The 14352-nt window shown below is 41.9% G+C and overlaps 3 protein-coding genes and 1 long non-coding RNA gene across 4 annotated transcripts; 2 read left to right on the plus strand and 2 right to left on the minus strand.

Moving 5' to 3' along the window:
• The first annotated feature begins 1017 nt into the window (after window positions 1-1017).
• Window positions 1018-5836, plus strand: LOC124337027 (IQ and ubiquitin-like domain-containing protein). The gene is made up of 7 exons (XM_046791038.1): window positions 1018-2254; window positions 3568-4063; window positions 4134-4301; window positions 4631-4800; window positions 4901-5182; window positions 5242-5403; window positions 5471-5836. Exons 2-7 carry the CDS (start codon window positions 3580-3582, stop codon window positions 5642-5644), a joined length of 1440 nt encoding a protein of 479 aa, XP_046646994.1. The 5' UTR covers window positions 1018-2254; window positions 3568-3579; the 3' UTR covers window positions 5645-5836.
• LOC124337453 lies at window positions 5605-6484 on the minus strand. Its single transcript, XR_006917381.1, has 2 exons — window positions 5795-6484; window positions 5605-5647 (listed from the first exon to the last, which is right to left on the minus strand). It is a non-coding gene; the product is annotated as an uncharacterized LOC124337453 (long non-coding RNA).
• A 140-nt stretch (window positions 6485-6624) lies between these two features.
• On the plus strand, window positions 6625-8156 carry LOC124337115 (carbonyl reductase [NADPH] 3-like). Its single transcript, XM_046791171.1, has 5 exons — window positions 6625-6768; window positions 6831-7348; window positions 7411-7498; window positions 7566-7716; window positions 7779-8156. The coding sequence occupies exons 1-5, from the start codon at window positions 6739-6741 to the stop codon at window positions 7910-7912; spliced, it is 921 nt and encodes a 306-aa protein (XP_046647127.1). The 5' UTR covers window positions 6625-6738; the 3' UTR covers window positions 7913-8156.
• Window positions 8157-8436: 280 nt separating this feature from the next.
• Window positions 8437-13909, minus strand: LOC124337711 (protein timeless-like). The gene is made up of 12 exons (XM_046791743.1): window positions 13801-13909; window positions 13705-13724; window positions 13500-13606; window positions 13233-13419; window positions 12743-13173; window positions 11594-11830; window positions 11083-11228; window positions 10841-11038; window positions 10005-10783; window positions 9673-9943; window positions 9023-9614; window positions 8437-8942 (listed from the first exon to the last, which is right to left on the minus strand). Exons 1-12 carry the CDS (start codon window positions 13907-13909, stop codon window positions 8864-8866), a joined length of 3156 nt encoding a protein of 1051 aa, XP_046647699.1. The 3' UTR covers window positions 8437-8863.
• Between the last annotated feature and the right edge of the window lie 443 nt (window positions 13910-14352).

Here is a 14352-nt window from a genome sequence, read left to right on the forward strand (position 1 = left end):
CCGATTCGAAAAAGTTTCCAAATTGGGAAATATGATTTTTGGTCTCTTATTTTTAATTAAATTGGGGGTAAAGAATTTTCTTTTTCTTTTTTTTTTTTTTGTTTTCGTCGCAACTTGGCAAATTGTTTATTGCAGTTTGGAATTTCTCGAACTCGATGGAATCTTTTTTTTTTTTCAATTTTAATTCAATCAAAGATTTGAAAAATAATTTTTTTTTTTTCGTAAAGTAAAATGAAAAAAAAAGTTTTGAATTGTAGACATAGTTTATAAATCAAAGTTCTCTCTCTCGACTACGATAGGGAAATTTAAAAAAAAAAGGAAAACATTTGCAGAGGGGTTTATATAATTTCACTGAGTAATCGCTAGTCGGTATCCCCTCCTGTCTCTCTCTCTATTCTCTCTCTCTTGATTTCTTTATAATATTTCTTATAATATTTCATACTCATCTCCGAAGAAGAAAGAAAAAAACATCTTTTATTCTCCCAGGTTCTTTTATTATTTTGATGTGTATGTGTATGTGTGTGCGTGTGGCTGTCTATCATATTAGAATCTCTTGAATTTCATTTCAATCCTTCCCCGAGAATGAGATTTGCCTCGCTCCTTGAAAAGGCCAGTTCTTTTTTAGTTTTATTTTTATTTTTATCCCCTGTCCGGATGCAGTCCTGAAAAAAACAAAAATCACCTTTTTTTTTTTGTGCAACATTTTTCAAAGTTTTTTCAGGTAGCCTAACAGAAAATTTTTTTTTTTTTTTCAAACTTCTTTTTTTGGTTTTATTTTCCCCCATTTTTAATTTTCGTGCTCTCTCATTCGTGTTCTTCTCTCCGACAAAAAAGTCTTCTAAATATGATACAAACTACCCGAATGTGTGAGTGTGTTTTTGTAGGTGTGTATGATGAACTCTGTGTAACGTTTTCGATAAGAAGATGATTTAAAAGAAGAAAACAAAAAATGTACGAGATGAGAAAAAACAACAAATTCTTTTCTTATTTGATATGGCAATTTCTTTTTTCTATAGGTATCACCAGTGTTATCGATCGTGTTGCGGAAATGTTTTATTATTTTTATTTTATTTTTCAGGAGCTGCTTTAATTGGTGAATGTGGGAGAATCTAGTTGAAATATTAAAAGAGGCTAAAAGCGAACAAGTTTTTGCCGGCTGCGAGAGAAATCCCTCGAGAGATTCCCTGTTTTATCCGGAAGATGCTTTTCTACTCACGCATTCGAAATAACGAGCTTTTCCGCACGCTGACTCTCACCCACCTAGCTGTGCACAAGAGGCCCCTTTTAAATAATGAAATAAGAAAAAAAAGAAGAGAGAGTTAACTGGATGTAGAGCATTTGTATTCGAGTCACCGGGGCAGAGCAGCAGCACAGGACGCACCACTCTGGAGAATATAATTCACTAAACCTGCCCCCCAGTCCGTGATTTGCTTTTCACGCTTCTTCTTTTTTTTTCCCTGGGATGTAACAACTGTGTGCTGCACGGCTGCTGAAGTTTACCCGAGTCATTTATTTGCGACACGCTCGAAAGAGTGTCTGAACGCGGGAGAAGGAAATCAATAGAGAGCGGGGCTGCTGCAGTTGACATTTTTTTTAAGTATACACGTATTAAATTATCATTTTAAATGCGAAGCCATTTTGTCTTTTAAAAAACCAAATTTATTGTTTCCAGGGAAAATGAGATTCGAAACTCGAGGGAAAATACTTGAATCATTCGTGACAGACAGTTGATTTGTTATGTTGAGCATGACGGAGCAGTCGAGTGTCGAGTTCCCTCATTTATTATTAAGCTGCGACACATTTCGTGAAAATTTCAAAACGACTCGTGAGTCATGTGTGTGTCTTTCGACAGCGGTCTGGAGAACTGTTTTTCCAGGGAAGCGATGAAACATATTCCCCTCGTTAGTAGACAGCTGGAATCGATTTCTAAATTTACGCCAAACAACCGTTCGATCCCGCTGCCTTTTTAGTTTTATTCCAAGCAACGTCCCAAAACCGGCCATCTGTAGACATACCCAGTGAGTATATAGTACCAACTATAAATACTTGTTTGTTCTTTCCTCCAACCGAAACGTTAAATTGCATTCATAAATTACGCTCACTTTACCTTGAAAGGCTTTTCGGCAGCCGGCGCTGTGAAACACATAATTCCTCCATATATCCTGGGCAAGCGATTTCCCAGGAGTGACGACATCGGGGTTCATCGAGTCGGAACAGAACAGCGTGAAAGCCCGAAAAACACTGGACAAAACTGGTTAGTTGGACTTATCGTTCAAAGTGGTGGCCGTTGATCGAATCAGCCGTCGTCAAGGTCCTTTTTTTACGAATGAGAGTAGCAATACATTTACGATACTAGTTCTATAGAAAGTAGAGATCGATTTATAATAATGCAAACGACGATTGACTTGTCGTGTTCCAGGCAGGGCAGTGGCTTCAACATCACACAGGCCATATTTTCCCGGGGAAATGTATATGTCGAGTCGATTAAGGCGTATCAAAAACATGTACACACACACGGGGAAAATTGTCTTTTAATACCCACGTCGTCACAGCCTATCGATCATAAAAGGCCTTTTTCCCATCCGGCGCTGAGTATATAACATGACGTACGGTACGTAATAGTTAAATTATTTTCGAGTGTTTTTTTTCACAGATCATTCGGGGGTCGATAAAGGGAATCAAGTCAAGAATGGCGTGTTTGATGCAAGTTTAAGTCTTTTTTTAAAAAAAGAAAAGAAAAACGGCTAAAGTTTTTTAAAAGGCGTTGCGGCTGATGACGGGCCATCGTTGCCATTTTGATCTAAAAAGTAACAACACATTCCCGATTGAAACTTTAGAGTTTCTCCCATTTTTTTTTATTTCGTTCTATGGGCGCCAGTCATTCGAAACTGCAATTAAGGCCAAGGAAAAGAAAAATTGGCATCCTGAATTATCCGGCCAAGTCAATCAAAATAGACGGCACGAAACCAATAAGTTTGGATCGGCCGGATGTTGACAAATGAACGACCTTTGATTATGGATGGCGTAATCCGACGGGTTTTTATAGGCAAACCCGTGGACACGCAAATCATTTTGATTCATCGACGAATAATAAAAAAGAAGTTACATAAGAAATTGTGTACGTACGCATTTTGGGCCTATAATCATTACCGCCATTTTGTTATTACCTGATGTGTCCAGGGTTTAAAAAAAATAAAAACAAAAACGGGAGCTATAGCAGCCGTTGTCAGGGGTTAGTTGTTTACGACTGTGCTGGTGTACAACGGGTCAAAACTCTCGGCGCTGTTGTGGACGGTGGGTGCTGGGCGGGGGTCTGGGTGGGGCTGGGGTTTTTAATGTTGGATCGATTGTGGCGATGCCAGTAGAGCTCGTCCTATTACACTGTGCTGCTGTGGTTCCCAACTTCTCGCATCCAGATATTAACTCTAAGCTCAAAAAAATAATAGTCTTATTCCCTTATTCTATTTTGAGTGTGTCCCGCGTTCATTACATTTCCGTCTGGCGTTTCTAATCACGCCCCCCACCCCAACCCCACCTCACCTTTTCTGATTGTTCGGGGTGGGACAGACGCGGGAGAAAATGGAGGTGACAGGAGCTGCAGGAGGAGCGACAACCCAAGACGACTGCTGCGCCGCCGACATACCCCAGCAGATGTACGTCCAGGTGGAGCAACGTCCACCTGTCCCGGTGTCGACCAGGGGCGACGATTCACCCACCGGCGCTGCTCCCTCAACCGGCCGCTATGTGGTCACAGTGAAGCTGGAATGCCCCGACTCTCAGGTCATCACTCAAGCCTGGACGCTGGCCACGTCCGCTGGCTCGCTCAAGGAGCGTCTCTCCCGCATGGTCGAACTGCCCGTCGGCACTCTGCACCTCATTCACGGCGGTAAGGCCGTCCAGGATCACGTGACGCTGGGCGAGCTGGGCGGTAGAGTCAACGAAACCATTTCTCTGTCGCTGCGCTCCGTCGATCCTGTGGCTTTTCCCATCCGCATCAAGTCCTCCCTTCCGCCGGAAGATCTCATGCCGCTTCCGGACGTCATCACCGTCCGCATTCACACCAGTGAGTAGTTCATCATCTCCATTTTTCAATTTTTAATTCAATTCAATTAAAGGCAATTCTGTTGGGACAGAAAACGCTCCGGATCGTGACCTGGTGGTGGAAATTGAAAATCAAAGTGTCTGCCAGCCGTTTCTCGGCGGATGGCGGCGGAAGAACAACGGCGTCTGCTACTATCACGCCGAGACTCAAACGGATTACACGGTCGGCCCGGACGATCGCCTCCGCATCTTGACACCAGGTATTAGAGATATTCGAAAATTCAATCGATTCCGGCCCTTTCGATGGGATAATATGTGTTTGATCCATGGCCGGCAGTCAAACGGGTCGCATACTATATAGTTTCTCATCAATTCAGACGGGCCGATCGGTGGCTAGCATGACGTGTATTTGTCCGTCTGCCGCCACATTTCACCGGGACTCGTGAAACGAAACTTTGTTGGCTGGAATCAACTTTGATCTCCCAGTTTTGTTGTTATTTATTTTATTTTGTTTCATTTTCCGCCAGTTTTATCGTTTTTATTTTTATTTTGAAAAATAAAATTTTGGCTATTTTTGTACTTTTGATAGGTCCCAGGAGCAAGGACTGCCAGGTGGCCACAATCCGCGACAATCACACGCAGAGCTCATCCAGCGTTTCGTGCCAAGTGCGCGGCTTCGACTGGAACTTGTCGTCACGAGACGACAGTCTCAACGCGACCGGACGATTCGTGGCCCCCCTCGACGACGCCGACAAATCTGTGAGTAGATCGAACCGGAACCACCGGAAGCCCCCGAAATAGATCGAACCAGAATCATAGGGTTTGACACCGTTTAACTATTGAATATGGATTTTTAAAGCGTAGGGTCAAGCGCTGCGATCCTGGGGAGAATCCTTACACTCCTCGACCTTGTTCCGTGACCAGTTCGCTGGCCGAATCGATCGACAACAATAATCCGGCCATAGAGCCGGTGGAGGCTCTCATCATCCGCTTTGGCGACGTCACAATCGAGAAGAACCGCATCAACGAGGTCGACAACCAACTCGACAACCACCGCATCATTTTCCACGAAATCGAAATCCTCAACTCGACCAAATCGTCGGCCGTCAAGGATCGAATTCTACGGCGTCTGTTGCACAGGGTACAACCGGCCATTTTGTAAAAAAATTTAATTTAATCAACTTAAATTAATTTAATTAGATATCGCAACCGAAAGTGTGGAGGTCGTCAACAGGTGCCATCGTCGAGGTGGACACGGTCGAAATTGAATATCTACGTGAAATGCGGCTCATGTACGAGGCCGTTTGCAATTCGACCTTGACCGAGGAACGCGTGCGAGCATTGCACCTTTTGAAACGAACTGCAAGTTATTATTTTAAACTGTTTAATTTAAAGTTGGGAATTTTATAATTTATTTTGATCGGTGCAGCTTTGGAAGAAGAGCGGGCCGTTAGTCAAGGAACTCCTCCAGTTGGCCGATCGTGAGCTGGACCTGCTGGCCAGAGGCCTCATGTCTTCAGCGTTGAGCGGGCTCCAATCACGACTCCGGGCTCTTTTGCGCCATTTCATCACCGAGCAACTGCCCCAGCCCCCGTGTGTTTAATACCTGAAGGAAGAATAACTTTAATAATAATTATCTCGGCTGTCCATAGTCAATCAAGATCATTCCATTCGTTTTGCGTGAAATTCTTATATAAAACAAATCGTGTCACTCGTTTCGACTAGCAAAAATTGACTTGTTTGAATAGCTCACCTGTAATATGCTGGCGGGAACAAATAAAACTGAAATCAACTCAAAAAATTTCAAACGTGAAAGAATCCGAGGAAAAATGAACGATGATTCGTCATCCGTGTCCATTTGTCTTCGGGGAAAAACTGTCGGAATGCCCCCCTCTGGGTGCGTTTGCCAGCACAATCAATAATGCTGACGCCTTTTTCATCGAAGCGTTCACACTTGACGTCATGTTTTCTTTTGTTAAATCCCTTTTGGCAGAATATGTAACTCGTTAACATTTTTTCTCTTTTTTTCTAGGTTTCCGCCCCTTTGGAATTCTACGACCTTAACAGTTAATCCCTCCCCACACACAAGGATTTTCACGCGTTCTTTATTGAACGATCACGCCGACGAGTTGGCTGTGCAGTGCCATAACATTTTCACATTCTCGCCACGTATTGCCCATCAACATTTCCTACCCGGGGGGCGTGTGTGGACAATAAAGGCTAGAAATGTCTTGTTGCAAAGTTGCCAACTACCTTTTCATTGTTACACACACCACCACCCAGTTCCAGAATGTACATATAACACTGGAATAAGGTTTTTTTAAACAGCTCGCCAGTCATCTGGATGGGGGGTGGCAAACTGACCGCGGGAGTCTTTTATTTCTCAAGTTTTGACACGCGATCGAATGTATAAAACTTTTAGGCGATTCGAATTTTACCGCACTTTTCTTTAGTTAAGGTTAAGTATACAACTCAAATCTGAAATGTTATAAAGTACACAAAAAGATAGCTGCATTAAGATAAAAATTCCAACCGGACATTGAACAGACGCCACACAATCTCGAATGGCGTTGCCTGGCAACTGCGCATGCGATCACACATGGACTCTACAGTTCTCCATCGATTCGCGTCTCCTTTAGGCGTCAACAATTCCAACGTGTCAGTTTGACAATTTTCACTCCGGAGTGCCAAAAAATCATGTCATCCGCCGGAACTCGAGTGGCCGTGGTAAGTTTTGCGTGAAAATGACAAATACAGAACGAATTTAATTTATGATGCCGTTTAAATAGGTCACTGGGTCCAACAAAGGAATCGGCTACGCGGCCGTGATGGAATTGTGTGCCAAATTCGACGGGACCGTTTACTTGACGTCGCGGGACGAAGGGCGCGGCCGGAAGGCGATGGAAGAGCTTGAAAAACTCGGATTGCATCCGGCCTACCACCAATTGGACATTGACGACGAGTCGAGCGTTTTGAAATTGCGCGATTTTCTGGTCGACACCCACGGCGGGCTGGACGTGCTGGTGAATAACGCGGCCATCATTTTCCCGATGATGACGCCCAAGGAGGAATTCGTCGAATCGATTCGCAAGACTATCGATACCAATTTCTACCACACGATGAGAGCCTGCAAGATCCTCTTTCCCATCCTACGACCTCACGCTAGGGTCGTTCATTTGACCAGCGACGATGGCCATTTGCTGAAAATATCCGGCCGGGAACCGGAAGCTGCTGCCTTGAGGCAGAGATTCTGCTCTCCGGATTTGACAGAGCCAGAGCTCTGCCAATTGATGGAAGAATTTATCGAGTGGGTGTATATTTTTTAAAATGATTAATTGGCAATTAATTTAATTATTTGTTGATTTATAGGGCTGCTAAGAATGGAGATTATTATGAACGCGGATGGCCAGATAGCGTCAAAGAGAGGGAAGATACATGGCCCAACGAAGGCTACATCGTGAGTAACATATGAAATGTTATTTACTATTTGAGAGTTAATTTTAATTCATATTATGAATTCCAAGGTTTCAAAAGTCGGCATAAGCGCTTTAACTCGCATTCATCAACGTCAATTCGATCAGGACCCGCGGGAAGATTTAACTGTCAATTGCGTCCACCCTGGTTATGTTGTCACAGATGCCACTTACCAGAAAGGAGAGAAAACTATCCAAGAAGGTCAAGAATTGGTGCACTTAATTTGAGAATCATTATTTTTTTAAAGTCAAATTGTTGAACAGGTGCCGAGGCGGCTTGTTGGTTGGCTATGCAACCGCCATCTTCATCGGCCAACAATGTACCGAAAGGTGCGTACGTTTGGCACGACAAGCAACTCGTCGACTGGGTCAATGGACCCCTTCCATCGATTTATTAATTACATTTTGAATAGTCTTCACGGCTATAATACGATTTTCGGTGTTAAAATACGCACACATCCGAGTTGGAATTTCAAAATAATTCTGATTTGTATTTGGCTTGATATACGTAACTAACTTTCGCCCCTAAATGGACTTCATATTTTAAATCCGGTTCGATTTGATTCCTTCAATGTAATAAAATTATCCGTGTTATAATGAAATCGAAATCAATCTAATTGGAAATACAATGCAAATCACACGGAGAAAGTACTTCAGCAAAATAAGAATACGGACCAATCTTGAATTTCGTAAACACACTGTAAGTAATAAGTTGACCAGCTTGTCGTTGTCTCATTTGTCATTTGTCTCTTCTGTCAGAAGGTAAGCTCTGGATTCTTTCTTTACTAAATGGTTTGCCGATTTGTAGTAAAAAAAGATCGGGTAGAATTAAGAACGTCGTTCGAATACGACTAAAGCAAGTTGAATGCTGTCAGTGGTCGAGCTATGGAAATTCTAGGGAAATTTGGCCAATAAAACGTCGTAACATTTGGCACGTAAAATAATTTCCAAATAGATTAGGATTATCGGTTTGGAGAGAAACTATCGACACAAGGCTTTTCTTCTTGGTTATTGATCGCAATTGCGGTCTCATTCTTAATTATGGGTTTAGGCTCGTGAGATCCTATGGCTTCATTCATGTTTGAAAGTGCATTCCTCATGTCAGGGATCTCCATGTTTGAAAAATTCCTATGGTTTGAAGTTGATCACATACCATGTGGTTCCTTCTAATTACTATTCAGATTTTGTGTATCATCTGAAAACAGGATATGTTTTTACGTACATCAAATTGAATTACAGTAATAATTGATGAAACATCAGGCACCTGACGTTTTCAAAAAAGCAATCGACGACCATACATTAGATTCCAAAAGACAAGCTCATTCAGAATTGCCAATCCGTTAACCCAATCAACCGCATTTTTCCGTTTCCTCTTCGCCATCTGTCGACTCGCATTTGTGAACTTGTAGCGAGCTGCTTGTACTGATACTGCCAACGATTTAAAGAAAATAAGAGTTAGGAATGAAGTAGGAGTTACCAACTAACAAGTAATTGAATTGATTACATACCTGTCGAAAGGATGAAGATCGCTGATGCTGATAGGACTAGTAATCTTTTCTGAAAGTAACCGAGACTCAAAGGATTCTTTTACATAGGGCTGATAGGGATCTGCTGACAAGGGCTTCATTTGGACCGAATTGTACGAATAACAAGTATCACAGAAAGGGAATTCACTGTGGGTTGAATAACGAAAAGAAAACTTATCGTCTCCGAGTTCATTGATAGGTAAATAGGGGAAGTCTAGTTCAATTTTCTTGACTCGAGTTAAATCGAAATCGATCCTCTTCTGGTCGATGGGTCCGAAAAGGAGGGCGACACTGTACAAAGTGTCCGGGGACCATTCACGCGGGATACGAGGGTACAGAACAGCCTGAGGGGATGGAGGAATGAGGCCAATACGAAATAGGAGATTGAGGAAGAGTTCTGAACGCAGGGCGGATGCTTCCACCTCCGTCCAGGGAACCAAAGGGCAGGACAAATTCATTTGAAAACTCAGGGTATATATGGGGTGGCGGAATTCTTGGCCGGAGTAAATCCCCAATCGAACAGCACAGGCTGATAATAATGAAGACTGGATCCAGTCCAGTTGTTTCTGAAATCCTGTAAGAAAAATAATCTAATTATTTGAGTAAAAATGTTAAAATTAATTGAAACGCACCAGAATCCTTGAGTTGAATCAAAAGTGATTTAATGTTGGTGTCAGGTACTTCGTACGACAATTGATTTGTTTCAGTCGATTCTTCTATTTTTATCTTATCCGAACATTTTAGTGGGAGGGTGTCTGTCAAATGGGAAGCGGAAACTTTGATCTCTAGCGGTTCATTTGGGCTGCTGCGTGATGTTTCCTTGATTGAGCGAACGCTTTTCTGAAAACTCCGCATTGATTTTTGAATAGTCAATTCAATCAGATCATTCCAATCGTCACACATCTGCAAATAAATCGACAAATTTGAATAATTCCGAATGCTATAGTTGTTCATTGTAACGTACATTGAATTCCTCTTTCCAGATTTTGCTGAATGGACGAAGAATGACGGGCCGGCACAAAAGGTCGGCCCGGCCCAAATCGCCCGCGATGTGATGCAAAATCGTCAAAATGCAATCGTTGACGAATGGGCCGTTGGTCTTGAAATCCTCGAGAGCCGTGCCGTATCGATCGACTATTATTTCCGAACAGAATTGAGTCAAGTGTTGGCTAATATTAAAACTCCCGCGTGATGATTGCCCAGTGGACCGTTCGAGCGCAAGCAATAAGATGTGATTGGTCGCGATGACATCGAGTAGATAACGCCGACTTTGAACGACAGGATCGAATTGACGGAGTTGGAGCAAAAAGAGTTGACGGAGGTCCCGAATGGCTGGCACGTAACCACTCAGTCGAGTAATCAAATCTTCGCTGCCTGTGAGGAGGCCTGGCTCATTTCTATTCGACCCCGAAGCAAGACGGAAATAACTCTCCAAAGTTTGCACGTACTCACGAATGGCCATCACGCTCAGATGTAGACGCCTTACGCACGGCTTCAAATCAACTGTCGGTTGGAACGTGTAAATTTCTAGTTCTTCCGTCTGACAAACAGCTTCCCACGTCAGATAACACAAGAGATCAATAGTTAAGACGTCTTTCAAGTGTTCCACACTCGTTTCTAATTGAACAGCGATGGGCAAAAAGTAGCAGATGAGCCAGCAAAAATGAGATTTGTCCCAGAGCAGGTAAGTTTCACCTTGTTTGAGTAACTGTTGATGCAGTTGCTTCACCAGAGTGTTGTAGCCTATAAGAATTAAAACATTTGAATTTAAATTTAAGAGAATGGAGATCAAGTCATTACCGTTGAGCAGGAAATCGACAGTAAATTCTTTCACTAGCTGAGCAATATCTTTTTCTGTTGGTTGATATTGAAATAATTTAAAGCGTTGATCCATTTCCACGTTGCATTCGGTAAACTTCTTCCGGCTCTGCTCTTTTTCCGGAATTTCCTTAATTTTTGTGTCACCTTTTATATTCCTTTGTAATAGATAATTCATTTCTCATTATTAATACTTCCTCGCAATTTATTCATCATTTTCAGACCTTTTAATTCCGTTGTCGGCGCTGGATTGAAATAAAACAGGAGGCAACAAGCTTGAACCACTTTCCAATGATTCGTCCGTGGGCGGTACATGATTGGCTGGATGCTCGGTTGGAATATCGACATGAAAGGTTCTATTACTACAGCCCTTTTGAGAGTTGTCACGACAACGACGTTTAAACGATTTCTTTTTATGACCGTCGTGCTCCTTCAGGGCGAGATTGTTGCATTTTAGAATTCCGGAATCCTCAGAGTGAAAACCACTGGATGTACTTTGTTCGCTAGACGAGTGTCGTGATTTATCTATAAAAAAAGAAATCGTGAAACTACAGAATTTCAACATTTAACTGCTGCTCCCGTCCGCACCTGTTTGGCTGTTGTTTCTTTCACCGGATGAGAGCGATTGGCCGACTGTTCCCGTTTCTTGCTTGTGCATTTCTCCCGACAATGTCATTTTTGGCGTCGCATTCGGCGGAGTGAAACTGTCCGAGTGAAAGACGCTGCTAGATATACTTTCTTGACTGGATCGACGTGATTGATCTGAGGTAAAAATTGATTCGATTTGGATTTCCATTTTGATTGTTCTCAAGATTCTGTTTACTGAATTGACTTTGTCCATCATCTTCTGAGGACTCGGACGAATGGATGTCATCTCTCAACATGTTTTGGATAGTTTCAACGGGTCTATCTTTATAGAAAAGCGAAATCAGCTGTACGATCGTCACTGACCATTTTTCCTGTGAAGAATTTGCATGTAATTAAATCACGTTCGTAGCGTTCCAGCTGTTAATTTATCCAATTACTAACATTCTTTAAAAATGTATAGAGTCTACGCAAACGAAATAACGCGCCGACTGTTAGAACTGAATTCCATTCCAGCCAAGACACTATAATCAAATGCCACCGTGGCATTGTGATATGCAGGTAATCGTTAATATTTAATAATGTTTTGGAATGGAAGCACACCATCAGTGTTCCGAATAACAATCAATGTCACGAATAATTTAGTATTTACTCCTTGATCTGTGTATGCTAGTTTGCTCTCCTAGGGGAAAGGAACGATCCTTGCTGTTGCACAACGCTGAATACGAATGGCCCGATTTATGGAAAAGATCACTGACTTTTAACGATTTGCATGGCTGCTGCTAAGCAACGGCCATATTATTGCCAACACATGTAAAAAGTTAACCTCTATAAATCAACCAGAAAGAAATTGTTGATTGAACCCTGCAATTCTACGACTTTGAACGAAGATTCTATTGAAGCGGTATAAATCAATCATATGACCTTCTCAATCGTATTTTTAGCTGATGGTCTTAAAGATTATAGGTTCTATTTTAAAATAATTTCTGTGGTACAGCTCTAATCTCCCCCTATTATTGGCATCCATGCATGCTACTGGCAGTATTACTCAACTGATGGGAAATCATATTCCCTAGCAACTGTAAAGAAGATGTGATACCTTGAAAGGCTTTCGTCAATAAGTTTTTCATCTGAGCAAAACCTACATGGTAACTTTTATTTTTTTCTTTTATTTATTCCTGCTAGCCATAATGCCCAACCACAGGATTTCAACGAAAAAACGCTAGACTCTCTCACGATTTTATAAGATTTTACAAGGTAGGCCTACTAGTACTTATTTCACACAGTCAAAGAACCTACAACCAGTTTTCCAACTCTAAAATCTCAGTTGGAAATATTCGCATGGTATTCGTGGAAACAAATGCGAAATAAATTCTCAGTAAATTGAAATCCGTTTTTGTAAATAGACGAAGCGAGAGATAGTAAAAAGCCTTTGTCGATTGCTGTTTAAATATGCAAGGCAAACAGCCAGCAGCAAGCAAGTCAATAGAGAAGTAATAGTGTTTTACCGTAGCCTGCGAACAGCCGAGCAAGTTGATGAGGAGGTGACTCAGTCCCTGGGCGTACAAGTTCCAAAGAATTCGATTCTGCTGCTGCTGTGTTGAGGTAGTAGATGAAACTTGGCATTCTCCTACTGCTATTTGACATTGGCGTTCAGGAGCGTGCAGGATATTGCGTATCAGCAATAGGGAATGATTTACCAACTCGCAATCTTCGCTAGACAATGATTGCTTGACAAGAAAGTATATTTAAAAGATAATTCAGTCACGTTTGTAAATGTTAATTTCACCTTTTGTGAGATAAGGAGAAGATGATTGAGAATAACTTGAGTTGTTTTGCCATCCAGAAAGGATTCTTTAGCACCATAGAGGAGTTGGGTCAGTTCGTGGATGGCGATGTGCTGCGATGGACTAATGCGGTTGGACGGATTGACGGAGACCAAGCACTCGACGGGTGTAGTAAGTTCAACTAACAATCTGTTTAAATAACGGGAAACATTTCTTGAATAAAATACGGGCGAAATCTTTTAAGATTAAAGATGTCGTTGTTTTCTTACTTTATTGTTGAATAAAATATGTCGGTCTGATCCTTACTGATCGTCAGAATAGGAATTAGATCCTGCAATAATAATGATAGCGCTGGGAAATTAAATATTTCATCCGGCTACTATAATATTTCTGTGTTACCTTATTTAGTATGTCCATGAAGCCGATGGCACGCCGGAGTGGACGACTGTTGGGATCCTCACGCTTTAACATAACGTTAATTTCTTCAAGATGAGCTACGGTAAAGAAAATGAGTTGATTAAAATGTCAGTTAATTTTGAATCGATAAAGTTTCAGTGATGAGATACTCACTCAGACATTCGTCGCCGATATAATATTTGTTATTGTGAAATGTCCCCAGAGGAATCGAAGACAAACACGGAATGTCACCACTTAATTTCAATTTCATTAACTGCTCCATCTTAACCAAATTTTTTAATCAATCTCAAACAAAAGGGACACGCTTCGAGCTTTTAGCGCTTCGAGGTGCTAAGCAACATTCTGTTTACACAAACAAAACAAGGAACGATCGTGGGAGCAACCTGTTTTGGCAATTAATTAACTGTGCTCGATTCCACTGAACTAAGTTGCAATGCGTAGTTTTATTTTCTCACGAACGAAGCCCTTTGGGAGGGCGATAGGAGGAGGCAGAGCGTTGCTTGTGGCTCGAATATGAGATGAAAATTGTACAAGGTACGTTAGATTCGTTTGAGTCTTTAACTCTTTATTGAGGCAGTTCGTTTCGGAAAGGAGGCAGGACCTGGACCTATGACTCATGCCTATTTATCTGCGCGCATGTCTAAAACTTTATTGTTCAGGTAACGATTTGCGTATCGCTCCTCGGTATACCACGTTTTTGGAAGC

This window comes from Daphnia pulicaria, chromosome 4 (genome assembly GCF_021234035.1).
Source record: "Daphnia pulicaria isolate SC F1-1A chromosome 4, SC_F0-13Bv2, whole genome shotgun sequence".
NCBI lineage: Eukaryota > Metazoa > Arthropoda > Branchiopoda > Diplostraca > Daphniidae > Daphnia > Daphnia pulicaria.